Source organism: Vigna unguiculata, chromosome 9, assembly GCF_037176805.1.
Source record: "Vigna unguiculata cultivar grain cowpea cultivar isolate G323 ecotype 2 chromosome 9, ASM3717680v1, whole genome shotgun sequence".
NCBI classification, from domain to species: Eukaryota; Viridiplantae; Streptophyta; class Magnoliopsida; order Fabales; family Fabaceae; genus Vigna; species Vigna unguiculata.
Window position 1 is genome coordinate 33,965,098 of NC_140800.1, and position 24,588 is coordinate 33,989,685.

Consider the following 24,588-nt stretch of genomic DNA (forward strand, 5'->3'; position numbering starts at 1 on the left):
TTAGTAGGGACACTTCTGCTTTAGTATTCACATTTATGTCTCAATATTTGACTCTATTTTCCATCTTTTATACTTATATCTTCTCAAGAGCTCTTTAATTAATGACATTTAATTTGGCTCAGCCTTAAACTTGTTTCCTATAACACTTAAAAGTAGTGATTTAAGATTTTATTTATAGATTAAATTTCGAAATAAAAAACATATAGATCAAAGTAAATGTTAACATTATTGTAGAGACTAAGAATAATAATTTAAATTTTTTTATCGATTAAAATTTTGTTTTATAGAAACAAAAGTAAAAATTTATCTATTTATAAAAAGTAGAAACAGACTTAAGCTTTTTAATTAAGTAATGAACCTTCTTATTTATGTTGACAAAATAACTAAGATTGGTGGATAATTTTATCCTTTATATATGTGCTTAAGAGTTTATGAAACTTTTGCATAGAACTCAACAGATTATAGTCATTTTCAAGGGATAGTTGGAATTTAGAGAACATTGCTAGGCAGTGAGAAATTGAGAATGAATTACATTATGCGCAATTTATGTAAATGATTTCAGATTCTTTACTAATTTCTTTGGTTTTATTTTTTTGAACATTAAAAATACATTGTACTAATATTTTAATATATTTTAAAATGTTAAAATTAATGATAAATTAGTATATTAGGAAAGTACAATACAGAAATATCATACATAGATCAGCAGAAAATCTAAATTCTTATTCAGATTATTATAGAATTTGGATTTTTCTAATTGATTACGCATTTGAATGATAATTTGGTGTTTCCTACAATTAAGGGCAATAATTTAGGCACTAGTTTGTCTACAGTGAGGATCCGGTAAGCTATTTCCTCTTTTTCTTAATCTCTTTCCAAAAGTCAAAAAACTTCATAACTTTTATTTCTGACAGTGAAATGGTTATGAAATTTGTTATTTCTATTTTATAATAAGTTCATCAGTTTATGTTAATTCAAATTATTTTAATAGAAATGAAAAAAAATATTATTTTAAACTTTGAAAAGAAAAACAAATAAAAAAATATAGATTTATTTTTTTAAAGGAACCAAAAAAACTTTATGTGAACTTGGGGTATGAAAGTCTGTGAGTGTGATGTGTGAATGTTGATGGTGTGGATGATTTGATTACTGATTATTGCAAGTGACTCACTCAATTTTTCTATTTTCCCATTTAAGTATAGTTTTTGCAGAACAGCCATGATTGAAAGTTTCTTTTAGGTTTTTATGTCTTCTACATGATTGTTCTAAGTTATGTCATTAACTCACCTAAGTTTTTTTAGGTATGTAACTTTGGGTCCTCAAAGAAGTGGGACACATGTGGGTTACTAAATCGATCTATTATAATATGTTTTTAATCGATAATAAAAAAAAAGTAAACATTTTTTTACATTCTCTTTCTCTATATAAAAATGAAGATCACTATCCAAACAGTATATTGGACATTATATAAATCACTAAATAAAGAAACACCGTATAACATATACTTTAGAGATATTAAATATAAAAGAAGAAGCTGATGTTAATATTTTTGAAGTAATTAAAATTTGGATACGAAATTATGATTTTTTCCTCTTAAATTTTAATATATTTTAATTTTCAAACTTTAAAAATAATGAATATAATTTTTTTTTAACTCAAATACGTTAAATTTCATTTTGTTTACTTGTCATAAAATAATATTTGAGTTATTTATACCGTTCTAAACATATTTTAACTCAAATATCATTTTTTAACATAAAAAAAATTAATATTAATGTAATTAAATTAAAAGAACTATATTAATTTATTTTTAAATTTGAAAACAAAAATATATTAAAATTTGAGAACAATAACTAATTATAATTTAATATGTAATCATATTTTGACTATATGCAAAGAATATACTCTTGCAAAATACAAATTTATAAACAAGATGTTAATTTTCATTACCATATAAATCATACCAATTATTGTGCTATTTAATGATAATTTTTTAACCTGAGAGACAGAGACATATAAAAGTGAGCAGGGGAAGGAATACTAAATTCAGAAATGAGTTTTATATGAAAAAAAAAAAAAAACAGAAATATAAGAACAAAGACAATAACACATCCTTGTCGAAGTGTGTGTACATTGTTTTCATCATATTATGTACAGATATTGGTGAGCTGGCTCAAACTATATATATCATTTGGAAATATCTTTCTCGTATCTGTCGGAGCTACTCTTCCTTGTGCTCATTATTTCACAATAAAAGACCGTTTTTTTTAAGAAAACTCATCTTGTTTAAAATTAGGATGTCAAATTCAGAGTATTTATGTTTGGGTGAATTAAATTTTATAATTCAGTTTAATTTATTATGAGTTGATAGATTAGCTGTAGATTGACTCATTTAAAATTATTTTATATTTTAATTTATTTTATATATTTATTGAAAATGAATTGATCCGATTCTCTATTTTATAGTATTATAATTATTTATTTATTTTACCAAACATTATCTATAACAATATATAAAGGGGATTCCCCTTTCTGTGTCCACTTTCTTTAATTCCTATTTTACCCTTTTTAATAATATAATAAATTATTTATTATTTTTAAAATTGTTTCAAAAGTAACCGTTATTTTACAGTTTGTTTTTCTCTGCAACCACATCATTTCTATTCCTTTCGTGAAGTTGTTTTGCGTTGCTTATTGTCTTTGTTTTCACACTCACTTTGTCGATGTTATTTATTTTCATTGGACTTCATTGGAGAAAACAATAACGGTATTTTCCATTGTTCCTTTTCATTTATGATTATTCGCTTTGGGTAATTGTCCAATTTCCTTTTTTCATTTATGTTATAGATGTTGGCGACATCTTCTTCGTTGGTGATGGAAATCAGGGTCTCCAAGTCTCCCTTGGGTAATTGACACTTCAAGATCACGAACGAACCGCAAAACTCAGTAAGTTTGACTATCACTTCTGCACAACGACGCATCAAAACGTTAAATTAAATTCATGAAACAAAGTAACGAACCTGAAAAGGAGATGAATGAACAAAGGAACAACAAAAACACTTACTTTCGGAACCTCCAAAACATGCCAGATTCAAAGCCAACTTAAGGATACTTCATATCTGGAACATTGTAATATATTTCATATCTGTTTTCAAATTAAATTAACGCAATGTATTCTAATTTATTTTAAAAAGTACCGTGGCCACTATAAGATAATTTTCTAAACAAAAGCTGTAGTTTATATATAGATTAAATTATTTTAACTTTGAAATCTGAAGGTTAATTAATTCTTAAATTATCAAGCACTGTGCAAAGGAACAGTGTAAAGTTTTTCGTTATGGAGATAGAAGATGAGCGAAAACTGTAAAATAACAGAAAATTGCAAAATGTATACAAAATGTAGGCTGAATTAAAAAGTTCAAAATACACACAGGCGCATAATTCAGCCTGTGTTTTAAAGTTCAATTTTGTGACAGAGAATACCGAAGAGTATAGTATTCATCAGTTTTTAAGTTTGATTATTTATAGAAATCAATTAAACTTAATATTTTTAAAAATAGATGCTTGAACAATTTTAATACGGTTGGAAACAAAAAAACTTAAGGCACTAATGTTAGATTTATTTATATTTAGCCAGTATACATCTTAATGTTCTAATTAAAACATATTTTATAAACTTTTTAATTCAGCCTACATTTTATATCCATTAGTTCAGCCTACATTTTAATTCAGCCTACATTTTATAACAATTGCAAAATCTTTAAATCTATTCAATGCATAATAATGTTTAGGCATGTGAATTTAAATAGTTATGATGAGATGCAAATCGATGTTCGTGGTTCTTTATTGTGGATTTTCCATTATTAAATATTTGTTCCTTCGGTTAAAATTCTCACCTTTATGTATATTTAAACCATATCCAACAAACTATTTACTCTATCAAGAAGATGCTACTATAAGTAACAGTAGAGTTTTTTCAACCATTGGACTGATTCGACTTATCTGAATTTGATTCATAAAAAAAAAAAGAAGATGAAATTTAGATTTAACCTGATTCATTTATAATTTAGATGTGACCAAATCCAGTTAAAAGTATAATCCATTAATAATGATTTTTTTAATATTTTTATTATAATTATTTGCCGTTTGTAATTATATTAATTGATAATTTAATATTTAAGAATTATTATGATATTAATAATATTTATTTAAATATTTAATTTATCTGTTGGTCCATATATATAAACTAACGGTTTAATTTTTAACAATTATTTTTACAATAATATTTTATAAAATAAATATTTTTTATTATATTATTATAAATAAGTGAGTTATATTATAATATAATAAATATATAAAATAAATATTATAATAAGATTAGTGTTAAAGTAATAAATTATAACAGTATAATCATGTATTAATATGAAATTTAAGATGTAATTTTCTTCTTATTATTGTACAAATCTCTATGTCCCTAGCCTTATGTCCAAACAAAACATAAAATATACTAATACTAAGCAATTTTTTTTAGAAATTAGCAACTTTTTTACATTCTGTGTTATTTTAAAACTGACAAATTACTTTTTTTAATTATGAATTTTTTTTTCTTCAGTAACTTGCTAACTAGCCTGTCATCATTTGCATTGCTGCTCTTCATTGTTACATCAAATCAAATTTTGTAGTCTTTCTACTCACACATTTAGGTATTTCTTCCTATATCATTATCTTCTTTTAGTTTTATTTGTTGTACATATTATGCACTACTTTCATTGTCCTTCTTTTCATTCATTACTTTCTTCCAAGTAATACATTTTTAAATTTATATTAATTTTGGATTTATTATTTATTATTTTTTGTTTAAATAGACAACATACCTAAATGGAAAATATTCCTTCTAACAAATCAACATCAGAACAACAAAGACAAAGATGGAGAATAAATGCTGCAAATAGAAGACGTAGAATGACCCCCCAACAAAGACTTATTGAACAGTCTAAAAGAAGGAAAAATAATCCTGAAAACACAACCAACATTGTCCAAATGCCAAACAGAGCTCCCCGATTGAGAATGACATCTATTCGACAAATGGCTCGGTCCGTAACTAATGCAGGTAACATCACATTTTTCCTCATCACTATTGTATGTAAACTATATATTCGATTTAAATAAAATTTAACTTAGCTTCTAAATATTAGGTTATGGTTTGGTCCCACAAAGGTTTGCAGGACGTAATGATAATGACGAAGAACCAAGTAATACACATATTACTGAAACCCTACATGGTCAGTCAATTTTATTCATCAATATTTAATCCATGTTATTTACTTACCATTTTATGAAATATTTACATATTTATATTTATTATGCTTCATGCTTTCACATAACAGGTTCTCCTCATGCACCGCAAAGGTTTGAAGAATATAATGTATATGAAGCATTGTCAAGTACTTCACCTGTCAGTAACATAGATTGTGGTTAGTACACTATATTTGTATTATGTACAACAGTAAAAAACATATATAAACAATAATGTATTCTAACAATCTTAAAAATACTTCATAGATAATTACATTTACTTACGCTTAAATGTAAAATTATATCTAACCCTATACAAAAAAGTATAATACAACTTCTTTGTTTAGGTTTAAACCCACCTCATCACTACTGTATGTCATTAGCCGAGAAAATCCTTCCGAATATGCTTACATTCTTTTTAGTTCTTTCCTGTAAAGTATATATTTGCTTCAAATACAATTTATCTTATTTTTTAAATATTAGGTTATGGTTTTGCCCCACAAAGGTTTCCAGGACGTAATCATAGTGAAGCAGGACCAAGTAATACGCACATTACTGACAGGTTTCCAAGACGTAATGATAATGAAGCAGGACCAAGTAATACGCACATTACTGACAGGTTTCCAGGTCGTAATGATAATGAAGCAGGGCCAAGTAATACACACATTACTGGCACTGAACATGGTTAGTCAACTTTATTCATCAATAGTTAATTTATGTTGTTTACATACCATTTCAAAAAATATTTTCATTCTATTTATTTACTATTATAGGATTTGTAATTATGATTTTGATATAATTTATTACGATGTTGAAAAATAAAACACCTTTAAGTATCGTTAATTTTCGCAATTACTTCCTTTTTTTTCTCTATGTATCAAGATATGATTATACTTTATTACCAACTATCATGGTTTTTAATTTTCTCTTTATTTATTACAGTGATATTGGTTTTTTATTATGCACTTTTTTTCATTGATTTAATACCACACAGGTTATGGTTTTCCTACACAAAGATTGGAAGGATGTAATCATAATGAAGCAGGACAAAGTAATACACACGTCAATGCCCTTCAACATGGTTAGTAAATTATTTCCATCAATAGTTAATACTAATTTTGGTACCATTGAACCTTATTTGTATCTTTTTCCTACCATAATTAATACATGTTGTGCTTTAAGAATGCACTTTTCATACTTTTGGAATTTATAATACTACATTATTTACTATTCCTCCAATTTATCACAATAATGTAGATATGCTACATGGATTCCCCCGAACACATAATAGTGCTAGAAATTTTTTAAATACGGTTCCGATGCTCAAATTTCAATTGTCTACACCAACTACATGTCCATATTGTCATGCACGATTATTTTATCATGAATCGCGCGATATGTGTTGCTCTGGTGGGAAAGTCTTACTTCCACGTGTTCCTCCTCCACATGAGCTTCTTCAAATATTTTCAGATCAAACATCTGAAAGTAGACATTTTAGACAACATATAAGAAGTTACAATCATGTCTTCTCATTCACTTCTCTTGGTGTTCATATGGATGAAACTATAGTAGCAAATGGTCGTGGTATATATAGTTTTCGTGCTCAAGGTGCAATCTATCATAGGATAGGAGGATTTTATCCAAATGATGGGTCCAGACCCCGGTTTTTGCAGTTGTACATTTATGACACTGAACATGAATTACAAAATAGGATGTTGGAAAACCCTCAACTTCATCAAACTATTGTTCATAAATTGCAACAAATATTACACCGGTGCAATCCTTTTGTGCATGTATTTCGACAACTTGCTCAAGAACCAAATATTCAGATATGTTCTTTACTCATTAAAGAGCGTCCTGCGAATCAACCACAGTATAATCTTCCAACTGCATCTCAAGTAGCAGCTATTATTGTTACTGCAGACACAGAATCAATGGCACGTGGCCGAGATATTAAAGTTGTAGGTCATGATGGAAATTTAATAAACATACAAGAAACCGTAGGATATTATGATCCTTTACAATATCCTTTATTATTTCCATTTGGAACATATGGCTGGGACACCAACACAAAAAATCATAATGGCCAAAGTATCTCTTGCCGAGAATATTATAGTTTCATGCTTCAGGTAACTTCTATCATAATTATCCCAGTTTCATTAAATTATGTAATATTAAGAAGGCTAACATATTTTAGAAACACATGATTATTTAATGTAGATTCGTCCAAATGATCAGTCTGTAATATTACAAGCGGGACGACTTTTACAACAATATGTTGTAGATAACTACGTTAAGATTGAGACCGGAAGGTTACGATGGATTCGTAATCATCAAAACAACATTCGTGCTGAAGTGTACCAAGGTTTGCAGGATGCTTTGCATGAAGGACAAACTCACGCAGGTAAATATATTTAAAACAACATTTATTACATCTAATTATATTATCATTCACTCTTTCATTTCTTTGAAGATACTGTTGGAAAGAGGACAATATTACCATCGTCATTTATTGGTAGTCGTCGAGACTTGACACAACGATATCAAGATGGTATGGCAATTGTTGCTCACAATGGAAAACCTGATATTTTTCTTACAATGACATGCAATCCATCTTGGAGTGAAATTTCTTCTGAACTACAAAATCAACAAACTCCACAAGATCGCCCTGACTTGCTCACAAGAATCTTTCGAGCAAAATTTGAGCAATTGAAGGAAGATGTTGTTAATAAAGGAGTCCTCGGAAAAGTTAATAGTTATATGTATGTTACTGAATTTCAAAAACGTGGGTTGCCGCATGTACATATGCTATTGATCTTAGATAATAATGATAAGTTACGTGATCCACAAGATTATGATAGCATTGTGAGGGCAGAAATACCAAATAAGGCAGAAGAACCACAATTGCATGAAGCTGTGTTGAAACACATGATACATGGTCCTTGCGGAACTCTCAATCCTAGATCACCATGTATGAAGCGCAATCAATGCCAAAAGAGATTTCCCAAGGATTTCTTGGAAGAAACACGACAAGGTAATGATTCATATCCACAATATAGAAGACGTTTTGATGAACCAATTTCCATAAATAGAAATGTGACTGTTGACAATAGATGGGTGGTTCCTTATAATCCTTGGTTACTCTTAAAATACGACTGTCATATAAATGTTGAGGTCTGCAGCAGCATCAAAAGTATTAAATATTTGTATAAGTATGTTTACAAAGGACCGGATTGAGTAGCAATGGAGATTCATAGAGGACCAATTATAGATGAAGTCCAGCAATATCTCGATGCTAGATGGATTTGTGCTCCCGAGGCTTTATGGAAAATCTTCAGATTTACAATCTATCGAATGAATCCAGCTGTTGAAAGATTGCAAATTCATTTACCAAATCGACAACAAGTGCGATTTTATAAGCACCAAAACATCAATGACGTGTTGAATGATGATAACAACTCCAAAACCATGCTCACACAATTTTTTGCACTCAATCAAAGAGATCCCCAATCTAGAACATTTTTGTATCGGGAAATTCCAGAGCATTATTGTTGGAATAATAGACATAAGGAATGGTATCCAAGAAGGTCAAACAAGAAAGTTATCGGCCGAATGTATACTGTATCTCCTTCTGAAGGAGATAAGTTCTTCTTGCGGGTTTTGCTTTCTCACATAAGAGGACCAACCAGTTGGGAATATCTATTATCACCAAATGAAACATATTGTCACACATTCAAAAAGGCGGCTGAGAAATGGGGCTTTTTAGAAAGTGACAATAGTATTCATGAATGCTTAGTTGAAGCATCAACTTTACAAATGCCATATGCTTTACGAAGACTATTTGTGACCATATTACTTTTTTGTGAACCAACTGATGTTAGAAGCCTTTGGAATCACTTCCACACCTATATGCTAGAAGATTATACTTCAACCAACACTTCTGTCAATGAGAACTTGATTCCTATGTTATTGAGGGATTTAAATGACCTTTTAATTCAGCATGGTAAAACAATCAAGGATTTTGATTTGCCACCTTTATCTTATGATGCATTGGCAACTACTTCAGTACCAAGAATTATACAAGAAGAATTATCAATACAGATACCTACTGAAGATGTTGACAATGTACACAAATTGAATCATGACCAACTCATTGCCTTCAATACCATTTTAGATGTAATCAACCGTAATCAAAGTCAAGTCTTTTTTGTGGATGGACCAGGCGGAACCGGTAAAACATTTCTTTATCGTACTTTAATTGCACATTGTAGGAGCAACGGTCAAATTATTTTAGCTACAGCCTCCTCTGGTATAGCAGCAACATTATTACCGGGTGGTAGAACTACACATTCTCGATTTAAAATACCTATCAATGTCGAGGCCGGTTCGTTTTGTTCTATAAGTAAACAATCAGATCTTGCAAAACTAATAAAAATAGCAAAGGCAATTATTTGGGATGAAGCACCCATGATTAACAAATATGTTTTGGAGGCACTAGATCGAACATTAAAGGACATTCTAGATTCTGATGCTCCATTTGGGGGGAAAGTGATCATATTAGGAGGTGATTTTCGTCAGGTACTGCCAGTTATTCAAAAAGGTACAAAAGCACAAATGATTTCTTCCTGTATTATTAACTCTCATTTATGGAGTAACACAAAGATATTACATTTACAACAAAACATGAGATCATTACAAGATCACAATTTTGCTGAATATCTCATGCGCATTGGAGATGGTATTGAACCAACACAAGTTGATGACATGGTTAAAATACCCCAACAACTAGCAATATCATGGGAAGGAGAAACCTCAATACAACACCTCATACACCAAACTTTTCCTCAGTTACAATTTCATACATGGGATGCATCTTATATGGCTGAACGAGCCATACTAACTCCAAAAAATGAAGATGTAGAAAAACTTAATGACATAATTATCGATCTATTTCCAGGAGAAGATCGTAATTTGTTGTCATTTGATGAGGTTGAAGGAGACACATATCATTTATACCAACATGAGTACTTACACACTATTTGTCCAAGAGGTTTGCCACCACATAACTTAAAGGTTAAAAAAGGATCACCGTTAATGTTGTTGCGAAACATAGACCCTAAATCTGGGTTATGTAATGGGACAAGATTATTATGTCGTGGGTTCTATATGAACATGCTGGATGTTGAAATATTGACAGGTCACCATGCAGGAAAAAGAGCTTTCTTACCAAGAATTAAACATAAAACAACAGAGAGTGCAGGTCTTCCTTTTGTGCTTATTAGGAAACAATTCCCTGTGAGATTGAGTTTTGCAATTACCATAAATAAATCACAAGGACAAACTATACCTACCGTTGGAATTTACCTTCCACGACATGTTTTTAGCCATGGTCAATTATATGTTGCTTTATCAAGAGGTGTTTCTCAAACTTCCACAAAAATCCTTATTAAAGAAGGACACCTTGAAGGACAAGAAGGCATTTTTACCAAGAATGTTGTTTATAAGGAAATTTTGTTATCTCAAAACTAGGTATTGTTCGTTTTTTACTTCATTTATGTCATTAAAATGACTATATTTTCATATTCTACCCAATTATACTTATATTTACAACTACGAAAATAAAATTCATCATATTTATTTTATACCTGGCAGGTACGATAATAACTAAGGACAACTTACACCTCAATGAAGAATTACATGTAAGTCATTTCCACACATTTATACCACAAGAGGTGATATGCGATAAGTGTAGTTTTAAAAGTTTAGTTCCCAATCTTGCAATAGTTGACATTTTCTTTGTAGAATGCAAAATTTATGAACCAATGGAACACTTGGAAGGATGAATATTCACTTTCATTGGTTAAGCCAATAGACAACAAGGTAATCAAATTAATTCATTTCAATTATAATATGTCATGTTTACATATATCAATACAACTCTATTGTGCATCGTGTTTACATATATTGTTCTTCAATTGTAGATTCATCATTTGAAAATTTATTCTATTGGTTGGGGATCCACTGTGATAACTGATAAAACACAACTTTCAAATCTAATCAAACGAGAATTACTTTCTCAAAAGACATGCAGGTATTATGCACATTTAAAATTATTTACTTTCTTCCATTATACTTTCTTCCATTATTCTTCTATAATACCACAAAAAATCTTTATTCTTTTTTATTTAACTTCTTTCCATTACCAGGAAACAACAAAAATCATTACCAATCCATACTCGCTACAACAACAATCTTTGTGTTTATCAAAATATATGCATCAATGAGGTTATTACTATTTCTTCAATATTTGTATACCATTACATATACATTTAATGACTCATAAGTAAATAACATTATTCAATGATATTTTTTAGTTCTTTAAAACTCAACAACTTATGGACCATGTCTTCTACAAAGAATTAAGAAGACTGCTCCAAAGGTAAATAAAGTTTTTTTTATTATCTATACATAATTCAATTGCTACATAATATTTCTGTTATTTGCATATATATTAGCAATAATATTTACTTTTTTTACAATGCAGGGAAGCTGAAACACATCCTAGACATCAATCTTTATTTGGCCTCCCAATTAAAGAAATGTTTAAGGATGTCGATATATGATACTTTCATTTACTATTTTTTTCTGCATCATGTATGTATGAAATATATATTTCATTCTTTTAATGAATGTATATTTATAAACACCTACTAAAATAGTTTGTATATTTATAAACACCTACCATTGACTCCATCACATATAACTCATTAACTCCAAATCTTGATCAAATGTATTAAATATTAGTTGATATATAATTTTATGAATTAGTAATTTACTGTTTTCTTTTTCAACCAATCTACTTATACCCATCATAAATTGTAATCGATTATTCTTAATATTATACGTATAAATACGTAAAAAAAAGCGAACACACAGGCGCGACAGCGCCTGTGTTTTCGCTAGTTGTTATAAAGATAATAACTAAAATTTAAAGTGTAAATCTATGCAACTTAGCAAATAAATAAATCAAACACACAAATTATTTAAACATTTTTTCTAGTATTTAAAAAATTAAATTATCAACATCATGAAGAAGTAAATCATTATATTACTAAAATTTGTAAAAAAAACTTGTAAGAAACTAATAAAAAACTATTGTTGATGGGTTATTTTATGAGTCAATTAAATTTTAACTCAATTTCAACTCACTTAATCACAGATTAAGTAAACTAAGTTGAGTTGGACCACATTTAAAAAAAATATATTTTTAATCCAACTAACTCAAACCGTAATGTTTATCGAATTTATGATAAATCATATTGATTCACAAATTAGAACCTGTTTCGATATCTATTTAAAGAAGATGTAAATTTTTACTGTTAACATCTTTGTTAAATAATATATGAATAAACTTTTTAATTGATTAGGTGGATCTCTTGTAATGATTATTTATAATTTTTACGTAGGAAAGTTTTTGAACCGCATTCACAATTTTTGAAAGGATAATAATATTTTAATTTATTTTTTTTTGACTCACTTTTAACTTATCATTTTAATTAGATTATCAAATTATATCACTTAAAAAAATAGGAATAGATAATTTAAAGATGATTAAATGATAGTTTAAAAATAGATAAAAAAAATGAGTTAAAATATCATTATAATTTTTGAAATTCTTAAAAACAATACTAGGATATATTTATGGGTAAGAAATAGAGAGACATGTTTTCACGGAAAAAACTTGGATTCAATGCTTTGTGTTTATTTTATTTTCCTTCGTGGTTATCTTATACGCATCATGCATATGGCCCAAGTTTTTAGTTTATACATTATAGTATAAAAATAAAATAAAATAATTGATACATGATTGGAGTTCAACAAAATTGATAATCAAATGTGTATTTTTATAAGGGTTAAATATGTTTTTGGTCCCTCAAGTTTCAGTAAATTTTGGAATTAGTCCCTCATCAAAATTTTATACCAATTTAGTCTTTCATCTTTCAAAATGCGTGAATTTAGTCCTTTTAACCAAATTTTGTTAGGTTTATCTGACGTTTCAAGCACGTTTCATGATAGTATTTAAGTTAACATTGAAGAAAAAATGTGTCAAACAGTGTAAATAATTTAAATACTATCATGAAATGCGCTTGAAATGTCAAATAAACTTAACAAAATTTGGTTAAAATGACTAAATTCACGCATTTTGAAATATGAATGACTAAATTGGTCAAAAGTTTTGATGAGAGACTAATTCCAAATTTCGCTGAAACTTGAGGGACCAAAAACATATTTAATGATAAACTCCTCATCAGCTTCGTCCTGTTAGTAATTTTAGCTCATGCATATATATGACACATAATTAAATATGTTAGGGCTATTATTTATAAAACCAAATAATAAAGTGATATGACTAAATTAAAGATGTGGTTAAAGACATATGTCATGAAAATAAATATTGTATGGAAACCATATAGTAATTTCTAATTTGATGAGGGATCAAATTAAAAATACTAAAACTTAAGTAATTAACCGTTTATAAATGATCTTCAAGTTTCTATTCCTTTCTCTCTGTTCCCATCAATAGAGAAAAACCAAAAGAAAATAAACTGGATCACCGTTCATTATTTACAGAGCATAATTATCAGTATGGGATATTATTTATGATTGATTGTTAGAATCAGATCATGCTTTTGCTTATATGTGATATCGAAGCCACCATACTTAATTCATGTATGTTTTTGGATAATTAATTAATTTTATTTAGAATCCTAAATCCTTAATTTAAAACCCTAATCAATCAAAATCCCTAAAATCTGGTGATTGTTCTCGAGGGTTCAGAACCCTAGATTCCCATATGTTTGAACCCTACTTTGGAATAAATCCCTATTTCGAAACTGGAACCCTAATCCCGTTTTCGTTATCGTTCTCGCATTCATGATTCCTGGTGAGGCACCTTTGGTTTCTTCCTGTCTTCTCTCTGTTCGTCGCAGCGACACCTTTGGTTTATTCTAGTATTTCTGTTATGTAAGCCTTGTATATAAACCTTGTTCTCTCTATCCTTTACACTTGTATCATTCAAGAGTTTTATACGATAACTTTTCTCTTCTTCTTTCTCACCATCTGCATCCTTCTATCTTTTCCTTTTGTTTCTTTTGTTGATTTCTTCATGAGAACCAATATCTTATGATGGTATCAGAAGAACTCTGTTGCGCCAACTCTGACATTTATGGTTTCCTCCTTTTTTTGACTCGGTTTCTTGATTATTTCTTTAATGTTCTTATTGAAAATTATTTAAATAAAATAAATAGATCATTGTCAACCCCCAATTTTATTTGGCTAAATGCATTTTATTTTGTTAAATAAAAAATAAAAAATAAAAAATAAAAAAATAAAATAAAAATATTTTAAGTTTTTAACTTTAATTCTATCATGAAAAAAAGAAAAAAAGAAAAGGAGAATCTAATTTGTTTTTAATGATCACACCCTTTTCATGAGTCCAAATATTTTATATATATTTTCATCCACTGTTTGCTATTTACACACTCTTCACTTAACATGTCTCAGAAAAGTACATTTTATAATTTCTGTTTTTTTAGAGAATGGTATAATATTATGAGCAATATATTTTTATAATAATTTGAATAAATATCTTGCAATTATGTTTAGGTGATGTGTCTCATTGTTTTTGTAGTAAGAGAAGATATATTTTTAATAATTAGAAGCAAATATTCTCAATAATAATGCTGGTAGAGAATGATATAATTTTAATAGTTAGAAGTAAATATTCCTGTTAATAATTAGGATCAATTATATGAATAATATGTTATGATTTGATCTTTATGTGACGGAAAATATTGATTATAGTAATTACAAATATTTCGTTCATAATTATAATCAATACGTGATATTATGTGACCCTTTAATTTCTATAATATATTTCATCAGGACCAATTCCTTTCTCGTATATGTTATTATAATTAAAAACTAGAAACTAGGATTTCAGTGGTATCCCAAGGTGCCTATACAAGCACAAAATTTCTCCAATGCAGGACAGAGAACAAAAATTCAAAAAAACCCCTCTTCTTTCTTTATTACCATAACACACACGCAAAAGGGGTCACCTTACTATCCTTTCAGTCAGTTTTGCGCTCTGTTCATGATTATCTAATACATCAAATGTATGATAGATTGACCTGTTGTATGGTTAAATGTAACACCCCATTTAATTAAGTACGTGAAATTAAAGGAAGCATTACAAGAAAGATAACATAAAAGTGCAGTCTGGGAGTTTTAAACTCAACTCCATACAATCCATGACACACCACGATGCCCAAGAGAAAACTAGATGAAAAGTTAACCAAAGTACATAAATCTAAGTTAACCAAAGTTAACCACGCGGACTATGCAGCGGAATCTCCACCCCCTGTTGCCTACTCTGCTCACACCAACAAGTTGATGATCATCGCAAAAGAGAGTACCACACAGCAGATCACACAACAAAGAAAGTAGGGTAAGTTAGAGCACAAAAGAGTTCATCCATCAAATCAGATATAATTCCACAATACTATACATTCAAATCAACCAAGCATGTTATGTCTGTCCAGGCAATACACTACGACACGACTTGACTCATCTGGATACATATAACCATGGTCGGATTCAACGGATGCTTGCACTTGTGGTGGATACCTCTGCTCACCCCCGAGCTATGTGTTACAAGTGTTACAATGAATCAATTTTCCCTCACCACAAGATTAGCCCTTAATGAATTTCAGGCCTCCTGCTACTCTCACCACAAGAGTCAGTCCGCTCTAAGTGAGACTAACTGACTCCTTAGAGTGTTAGGATGCAATCCTTACCTTGAATCCTTACCTAGTTATACAGATGGGGCACCAACATGGACACCCACTAACAGGAGCCATGGAATTACGTCCCGACCACTGAAGCGCGACCATGGAAGTCTCACCTAGAGACCCCAAGGAATTATGCACTGACATAGACAAAACATGATCACACAGTCAAAAAGTATTCACTATGCAAGAATATATTCATTACGTCACCCTTTAAGGCCAACAACTTTCATGTTTCCAAGTCCAACTCATTCCGGCTCATCATAACCCATCCATGCTCGTAAGATCTCAACTCATCTCGTTTTCATGCCACTTTAACAATAACCAACTCATTTAGTTCACATGCCAATTTCACACCCAACCCATCATCTACAGTCCATGAATCATGCCACGCATACATAATACTCCATTATATACATGTTTCTCATCATAATACTCATACCCAAACAAATATCAATCATCCAAGAACAAACAAGCATCCAAACAGCGTGCTGCCTCGCCCAGCCCCTCGCTCAGGCTGAAGGGTCTCGCTCAGGCGAGACGTTCTCGCTCAGGCGAGCCCCCCTTCGCCTAGGCGAGGGCTCGAAAGAGCATCAGGAAAACCACACAGGATCTTGCTTAGGCGAGAACCCTCTCGCTTAGGCGAGAACCCTCTCGCTTGGACGAGATACTCGCTCGCTCAAAAATGATGAGCGGGTCGCCTAGGCGACCTCTCGCGTAATAGGGTTTGGGCGAGCCCCTGCTCATCTCGCCTAGGCGAGACTGGCTCGCTTGGGCGAGATTAGCAGGTCTCGCCACTGTTTTCCTGCAACAGTCCCTCGCGCCAGCCAAACAACAGATTCAACGACAGATTCATGCATTCAAAACCAGTATAGCATCACACCAACCATACAAACTCGAAACAACAACCAAACCACGAAGAAAACGGGACATATGAGCAATGTCTTAGCTTCCCTACCTGGAAAATGACTCGCACACGATCTTGACCCCAAACAGCGGAACGCAGTAACTCGAGGGACGACACCAGGGGCTGGAAACTATAACCAACAGCGAAAACATGAGTTACTTAGAGCAACAATGGCGGAAATACAGGCACAGACAGAAGGAGCACTTACGTAGGAAAGGAGGACTGGTTCGAACTTGCGTGCTCACGGTGGTACCAAACCCTAGTAGAGGTAGAAGGCGGTTGCGGCTCTAAGGCAAGAACAACAGTTTTCTGAAAATGGGGAGAAGTGTTAGGCCCACTTACAAGGGCAGCCCCTTACTTTAGGGCAGAAAAAGAATAAAAGATTTTAATGGGCCTTACATTAAATGTGTATGGGTTCACGTTAGATGATTTTGGGTTTGTTATTGATATGTTCAACCCTTCTCTTTCCTTTTATTTGGAATACCATCTATTTTGATAATTAAAAAGATTTCTTTCGTAGGCTTTAATTCTCCTTAAAAAAATAATATATAAATAAAAAAAATTATATTATTGCTTTTATATAAGTATTGAATATCATGTCAAGTTTTAGACTTGCTTGATAATCAAAACACTCCTTCATAGATTTCTAATTCTTTTTTTTAAAAAACAATAATAATAAAAAATAAAAATTATAAAATCATTTTAAATATGTTAAATCTCTGATTTGCTTAATAACGAAATCTTTTATCATGTAGAATCTCGGGTTCTCTTGATATTAATAATATATATATATATAAATCTAAAATTGAGAAAATTATAGTAATATCAAATTGCCTCTCTTTATAAAGAACTACGTTATTCCTGATTTTTCAAATGGAAATACATATGAGCGAGGTACAATTCTCGTCGGGCCAAAAAAAATAAAAAAATAATTTTGTTTGTGATCTTTATTATTCTTGTATGTGTTTTTTATTTTGTTTGATTTTTAATAAAAAACACATACAAAAATAATAAAGATTAAAAACAAAATTGGTTTTTTATTTTTTTTGTCTGATGAAGATTGTACCTTACTCCTACGTATTTTCATTTGGAAAATCAGGGATAACATAGTTCTGTATAAAAAAGAGGCTGTCTGATATTATTATTATTATTTTCTAAATTTTAGATATATATATATATATATATATATATATATATATATATATATATATATATATTATTAATATCAAGAGAACCCGAGATTCTACATGATGAAATATTTAGTTATTAAGCAACTCCGAGATTTGACATGATATTTAAAATAATTTTATAATTTTTGTTTTTTATTATTATTGTTTTTTTAAAAAAAAGAATTAGAAATCTATGAAGGAGTGTTTTGATTATCAAGCAAGTCCAAGACTTGACATGATATTCAATACTTATATAAAAACAATAATATAAATTTTTTTAATTTATATATTATTTTTTTAAGGAGAATTAAAGCATACGAAAGAAACCTTTTTAATTATCAAAATAGATGGCATTCCAAATAAAAGGAAAGAGAAGGGTTGAGCATATTAATGACAAACCCAAAATCATCTAACACACACATTTAATCATATAACATATCAATCGATCATACATTTGATATATAAGAGAATCATGAATCACATTAGGAGTAAAAAGAATTTACCTTTCAAGGACATGAACATAGCAAAACTGACTGAAAGGATAGTAAGGTGACCCCCTTTTGCGTGTGTGTTCTGGTAATAAAGAAAGAATAGGGGGTTTTCGATTTTTTTTCTCTGTGTCTTGCATTGACAGGTTTTGTGCTTATATAGGCACCTTGGGATACCACTGAAATCCTAGTCCTTTAATTATAATAAAATATATGAGGAAGGAATTGGTCTGATGAAACATATTATAGAAATTAAATCGTTGCATAATATCCACGGTATTGATTATAATTATTAACGAAATATTGTCTGTAATTACTAGAATCATATTTTGTCACACAAAGATCGTGATCAAATCATAACATATTATTCATATAATTGATTTTAATTATTACCAGGAATATCTTATTCTAACTATTAAAATCGTACCATTCTCTAAAAGCATTATTATCATAAATATTTGCTTTTAATTATATCTTCTCTGACTACAAAAATAATGAGACACATCACCTAAGCATAAATGCAAGATATTTATTCAAATTATTATAAAAACATATTGCTCATATTATTATACCCTTTTCTAAAAACAGAAATCATAAAATGTCATTTTTTGACATGTCATGTGAAAAGTATGTGAAGAGTGTAAATAGCAAACAGTGAGAGTGAAAATATATATAAAACATTTGGGTTCATGAGAAGGGTGTGACAATTAAAAACAAATTAGATTCTCCCTTCTTTTTCTTCTTTTTTTCTTTTTTTCTTTTTTTTTTCATGGTAGAATTAAAGTTAAAAACCAAACATATTTTTATTTTATTTTTTATTTAACAAAACAAAATACATTCACCCGAACGAAATTGGGTGTTGACAGCTATCCCTCTTTACTTAGATTTTACTCGATAAGATGATGAAAGTGAAATTTTCATATTATCATAGTAAAAGATAAGTCAAGATAAAAACACTAATTTCATTCGGGTTTCAAAAAGAAATATAGACGAAAAATAAAAAGAATGAAAAAGAGTCAAAGATATTTAAAGGTAGACATGACCAAACCCAAGGAGAGGGTCTCCATCCGAACGAGAGGAACTCAGTGACCATTATCATGTAAAAGGTCTCGATGTGACCAAAGAAATTCATGACCATTGCCTCGCAAAGGACCGATATACCAAAAGAAAACGTAACTCGACCATTGCCTAGTAGAAGACCGATATATCAAAAGAAAACCTGGGCTCGACCATTGCCTAGCAGAGGGACGATATACCAAAAGAAAATCTGAACTCGACTATTGCCTCGTAGAGGGACGATATATCAAAAGAAAAATTGGGCTCGACCATTGCCTCGTAGAGGGCCCATATACCAAATGAAAACCTGAACTCGACCATTGCCTCGCAGAGGACTGATATATAAAAAGAAAACCTGAACTTAGCCATTATATCGCAGATAGCCGATATACCAAAAGAAAACCTGAACTCGACCATTGCCTCGCAGAGGCCGATATACCAAATGAAAACCTGAACTCGACCATGGCCTCGCAGAGGGCCGATAGACCAAAAGAAAACCTGGGCTCGACCATTGCGACGTAGAGGGCCGATATACCAAATGAAAACATGAACTTGATCATTGCCTTGTAGAGGGCCGATATATCAAAAGAAAACCTGGGCTCGACCATTGTCTCACACAGGGCCGATATACCAAAAGGAAACCTGAACTTGACCATTGCCTCAAAGAGGGCAGATATATCAAAAGAAAACCTAGGCTCGACCATTGCCTCACAGAGGGTCGATATACCAAAAGAAAACCCGAACTCGACCATTGCCTCGTAGATGACCGATATATAAAAAGAAAACTTGAACTTGACCATTGTCTCGCAGAAGGCCAATATATAAAAAGAAAACATGATTATGATGTTTTTCCTCATTCCTCTATCATATCTACTATACATGATACCACTACTAAAACACAAACTAATACCAACTGCACCGCTCTTGTTGATCATGTCACATCCACTACATTGTGTCCTGATAATCAAATGATTGATGTTCCTATTACCTCCATTAATCATACACATCATAACATTGTTCATGTCCCTAAAACACCTCAGCGATCCCTTCGACAGTCTAAGACCCTTGCATATTTACATGATTTAGCTACTAGCTTTATTTCTCGTTAACATATTTCCAACTATGTTAGATATGAGTTCCTATCTCCTTGTTTCAAGCACACCGTATTGTCTATTTCCTATACTCTCGAACCACATTCTTTCACAAAAGCATCTAAAGATCCAAGGTGGGTTGTTGCCATGGATGAAGAACTCGTTTCTTTACAAGCCAATCACACTTGGACTATCACCAACCTTCCGGCCAATAAGATGGGGATAGGTGCCTCTGGATATATAAGATTAAATATCGTTTCAATGGGTTTATAGATCACTACAAAGCACGTCTTGTCGCTAAAGGATCTAATCGGCATAAAGGGCTCAATTCTTTTGACACATTTTCACCCATGGTGAAATTCACCATTGTTCATCTTCTTATACAGGCTTAAGCAAGCCAAACGTCAATGGTATGCAAAATTAAATTTTTTATTTCTGTTCTTACCAACGTTTTGACCGACTATATGCCGAATAAGTGTCTAGATAGAGCCAAAAAATCAGTATCATCCTTTTGTGTTTTTCCCAGTCTTTTTAGGCCAAGCCCTACCAGTTTCTCCGGATGGTTGACTTAGAAGTCTGATCACGTGATGAGGTGGTTCCGCCATATAGGGAGTAGCTGACCATTGTGATATTTCGTTTGTTAATTCCACTTGTTGAGGGGATGAGCTGTCGTTGTGATGTTCTTCAAATTCATAATATTGATTGGTCGTTGGATGTGCTTGGGTCGACCTTAAATGGGCTAACTACATCCGAATAGTTGGGCCTTCGTCCAAGCTTTTCATATTTCATGCACCCACTTCGGGCTAGTTCCAAGTACGAAATTTTTTTAGATGAAAAAGTCAACCAAATAGATATGGTGGTCTCTAAGTGGTGTAGGAGGCCAGGGACTTCTGACTCTATTCCAATCGTCTTATAAGGGGTTTAAAGGTTCTTTTCTGAAAATCTGAGCCCCTCCTCAGAGAGCCTGATCTCTCGGAAGGCTTTCCATTATATTGTACTCAAAATTCGAGCTTTGTTGGGGCCTCAAGAATAAGAGCATTGTCTCTTGCTAGAGCAACTCAAAACACTTTTTGAGACCAAGTAAGTACTGAGCTTCGAATTTCAACCTGCTAACCTCATGTTTTACATCGGTCGTTCCTCGGGTAGTTGTCTTATTTATTCTTTAGAGAGTTTCTTGTACTTGAAGTGACAACTTCTCATCTTGTTTTGCAGAGTCAAGGATGGGCATGTCAAAGAAGGACCTCGTTAGGCGTCTGAAGAGCATACGAGCTCCCAAACCCCCACCTATCATCGTGAGGCTCCAGTCCAAATTACGGACGCCACGCTAATACCATATGACGATGAGGAGACAATATTCGACACCGAACAGAAGCGGCGAAAGAGAGGGTCCGCTGTCCAAATTGAAATCGAGATGGCAATGACGTCTTCTCCTACATGTCCTGAACACGCCATTTCTTCTATAAGGGTGATGCCACTAGAAGGTTCAAGTAATGTCTGCCAAAGCTTTTGGGACTCATCAATACCATCATGCGGCACATAGCATGGCTCATAATGTGTTTGAGGGAGACCTTCAATGTTTGTTGAACCAAGATGTGTCATCAGTCCAGGTGGACACATGCGCCTTTCTCCATAAGGCTGATGTGTCCTCAATATCCTTGTGTGAGAAACTGACCAATTTGAGCCTTGTTAAGGGAAAGAAAGACAAGGAGATTATTGCTATGAAGTTAGAAGTGTCTCGCCTAACTACCGAGCTTGCAGAAATGGAGAAGTTGAGGAAAAACCTCAGAGAACAAGAAGTGAGGTCAACTGACCTTGAGACCACCTTGAAGAACGCTACCAAAAAAGCAACCGGGTTGGAGGAAAACCTCTGTCGATTACAGACCAAGGTCGAGAACAGAAGCTGGCCAACGAGGCTGCCACGACATATGGAGTGGGATTTGAGGTGGCCTTGGAGCAGATCTGACTCTTATGTCCCTCGGTTGATCTTTCTGGTGTGGATGCCCTAAAGGTCCTTATTGACGGCAACTTGGTTGATGGGTGATTTTTAAGACGAATAGGTTTACATATTTAAAGACAATGCTCTGTAAAATTTATCTAAACTTGAGGCCAGAGTTGTACCTGTGACATTTGATGTTTTGTATTTATAATCTGTCGTAGACTTCAATATTTTTGAGTGGTCGAATTGTGTGGTCGCGTGAGTTGGATGTGCGTAGTTTTATATATGCTTGTTCGTAACCCTCAAGTCTAAAGCGAGCACGCTGAGTTGAAAAAACAATTTTAAATGATAGAATTGGTGGCGACCTTAAACTGAGTTTGCCTTAGACGACTCTTCACCGCCCCTAAGCCAAGCTTAGGTGGTCGCTTTAGACGGCTCTACACCGCCCCTAAGCCGAGCTCAGGTGGTCGCTTTAGACTGCTCTTCACTACACCTAAGCCGAGCTTACGTAGTCGAAAGATTGTACAATTTTTAGGAACAAAGAAACAAGAACTTTATTAGAGAATAAATCTGACCTCATTAAAAAACCCTTGTGTTCCTTGATCAAGGGAAAAAGAGTGTCAGTGTGGATAGGATACAAAAAGTTTTAACTAAAATAAAAACGAAGATTCACTGCATTCCATGTTTGGGGGATTTCCAGACCATCCAGGGTTTTTAAGATGTACACGCCATTGCCGAGCACTTGTTTGATACGGAAAGGTTCTGTCCATTTTGCGAATAGCTTATCTTCGATTTGTAGAGAATGAGCCTTTCTGAGAACAAGATCAGACTTTCTGAATGACCTCGGGACGACCTTGGTTTTGTATCTAGATTCAACTTGTCTCTTCATTGCCTCGTTGTTGATTCTTGTTGCTTCCATTAACTCATCTAAGGTATCCAAATTTGCTCGCATGCCTTCCTCCGTTGAGGAGATAGAGAATGTTCTTACTCGAAAAGTAGGTTGCTCGACCTCCATAGGTAGAACTGCGTCCATTCCATATACCAAATTAAATGGGATTTCTCGTGTTGTCGATTGCAGAGTAGTATAATAGGCGAGTAGAGTCCCCGATAACTCTTCTGGCCATTCCGATTTCACTGTGGAAATATGCCGACGCAATGCTCTTACGATTATTTGATTAACTGTCTCTGTTTGTTCATTTGTTTGTGGGTGTTCAACTGAAGTGAACACTTGACGAAATTTAAACATGCTTCACAAACGACCGATGTTGTGAACTGTGTTCCATTATCGGAGATTAGTCATCTCGGGATTCCGAATCGGCAAACAATGTTTTTTCCCGAGGAAAGCCTTTACCTTGCTCGTTGTAATCATTGCCACAACTTTAGCCTCGATCCATTTTGTGAAATACTCGATAGCGACTATCAGAAACTTCTGTTGCCTTGTCACCAGGAGAAATGGTCCCAAAATGTCAATTCCTCATGTGTGGAATGGCTAGGGGGTGCTTATGGAGTGTAAATCCTCGGGTGGAGCTCGGTGGAGATCGAAATATCAGTGACATTGTGGGCATTTTTTCGTGAAATCTTGACAATCTTGCTTCAACGTGGGCTAGTAATAACCAACTTGTAGAATCCTGAGGGATAGAGCTCTGCCTACGACATGACTGTTGCAAATGCCTTCATGGAGCCCGATCATTACACTAAAACTTTCTTTTGATGTGACGCAAGTGAGGAGTGGTGGGATGAACCCTCAGCGGAAAAGGCGACCCTTTACGATGATGTATTTGGCCGCGTTCTTCTTG

General features: G+C 32.3%; 3 protein-coding genes across 3 annotated transcripts; 2 read left to right on the forward strand and 1 right to left on the reverse strand.

The window, feature by feature from the left end:
* The first annotated feature begins 6,692 nt into the window (after window positions 1-6,692).
* LOC114163660 (uncharacterized) lies at window positions 6,693-8,532 on the forward strand. The gene is made up of 3 exons (XM_028047957.1): window positions 6,693-7,424; window positions 7,516-7,699; window positions 7,769-8,532. Exons 1-3 carry the CDS (start codon window positions 6,693-6,695, stop codon window positions 8,530-8,532), a joined length of 1,680 nt encoding a protein of 559 aa, XP_027903758.1.
* Window positions 8,533-8,538: 6 nt separating this feature from the next.
* On the forward strand, window positions 8,539-10,824 carry LOC114163661 (uncharacterized). The gene has a single exon (XM_028047958.1). It carries the CDS (start codon window positions 8,539-8,541, stop codon window positions 10,822-10,824), a length of 2,286 nt encoding a protein of 761 aa, XP_027903759.1.
* A 12,614-nt stretch (window positions 10,825-23,438) lies between these two features.
* LOC146883929 (uncharacterized) lies at window positions 23,439-24,038 on the reverse strand. The gene has a single exon (XM_085666784.1). The coding sequence runs from the start codon at window positions 24,036-24,038 to the stop codon at window positions 23,439-23,441; it is 600 nt and encodes a 199-aa protein (XP_085522910.1).
* Window positions 24,039-24,588: the final 550 nt, after the last annotated feature.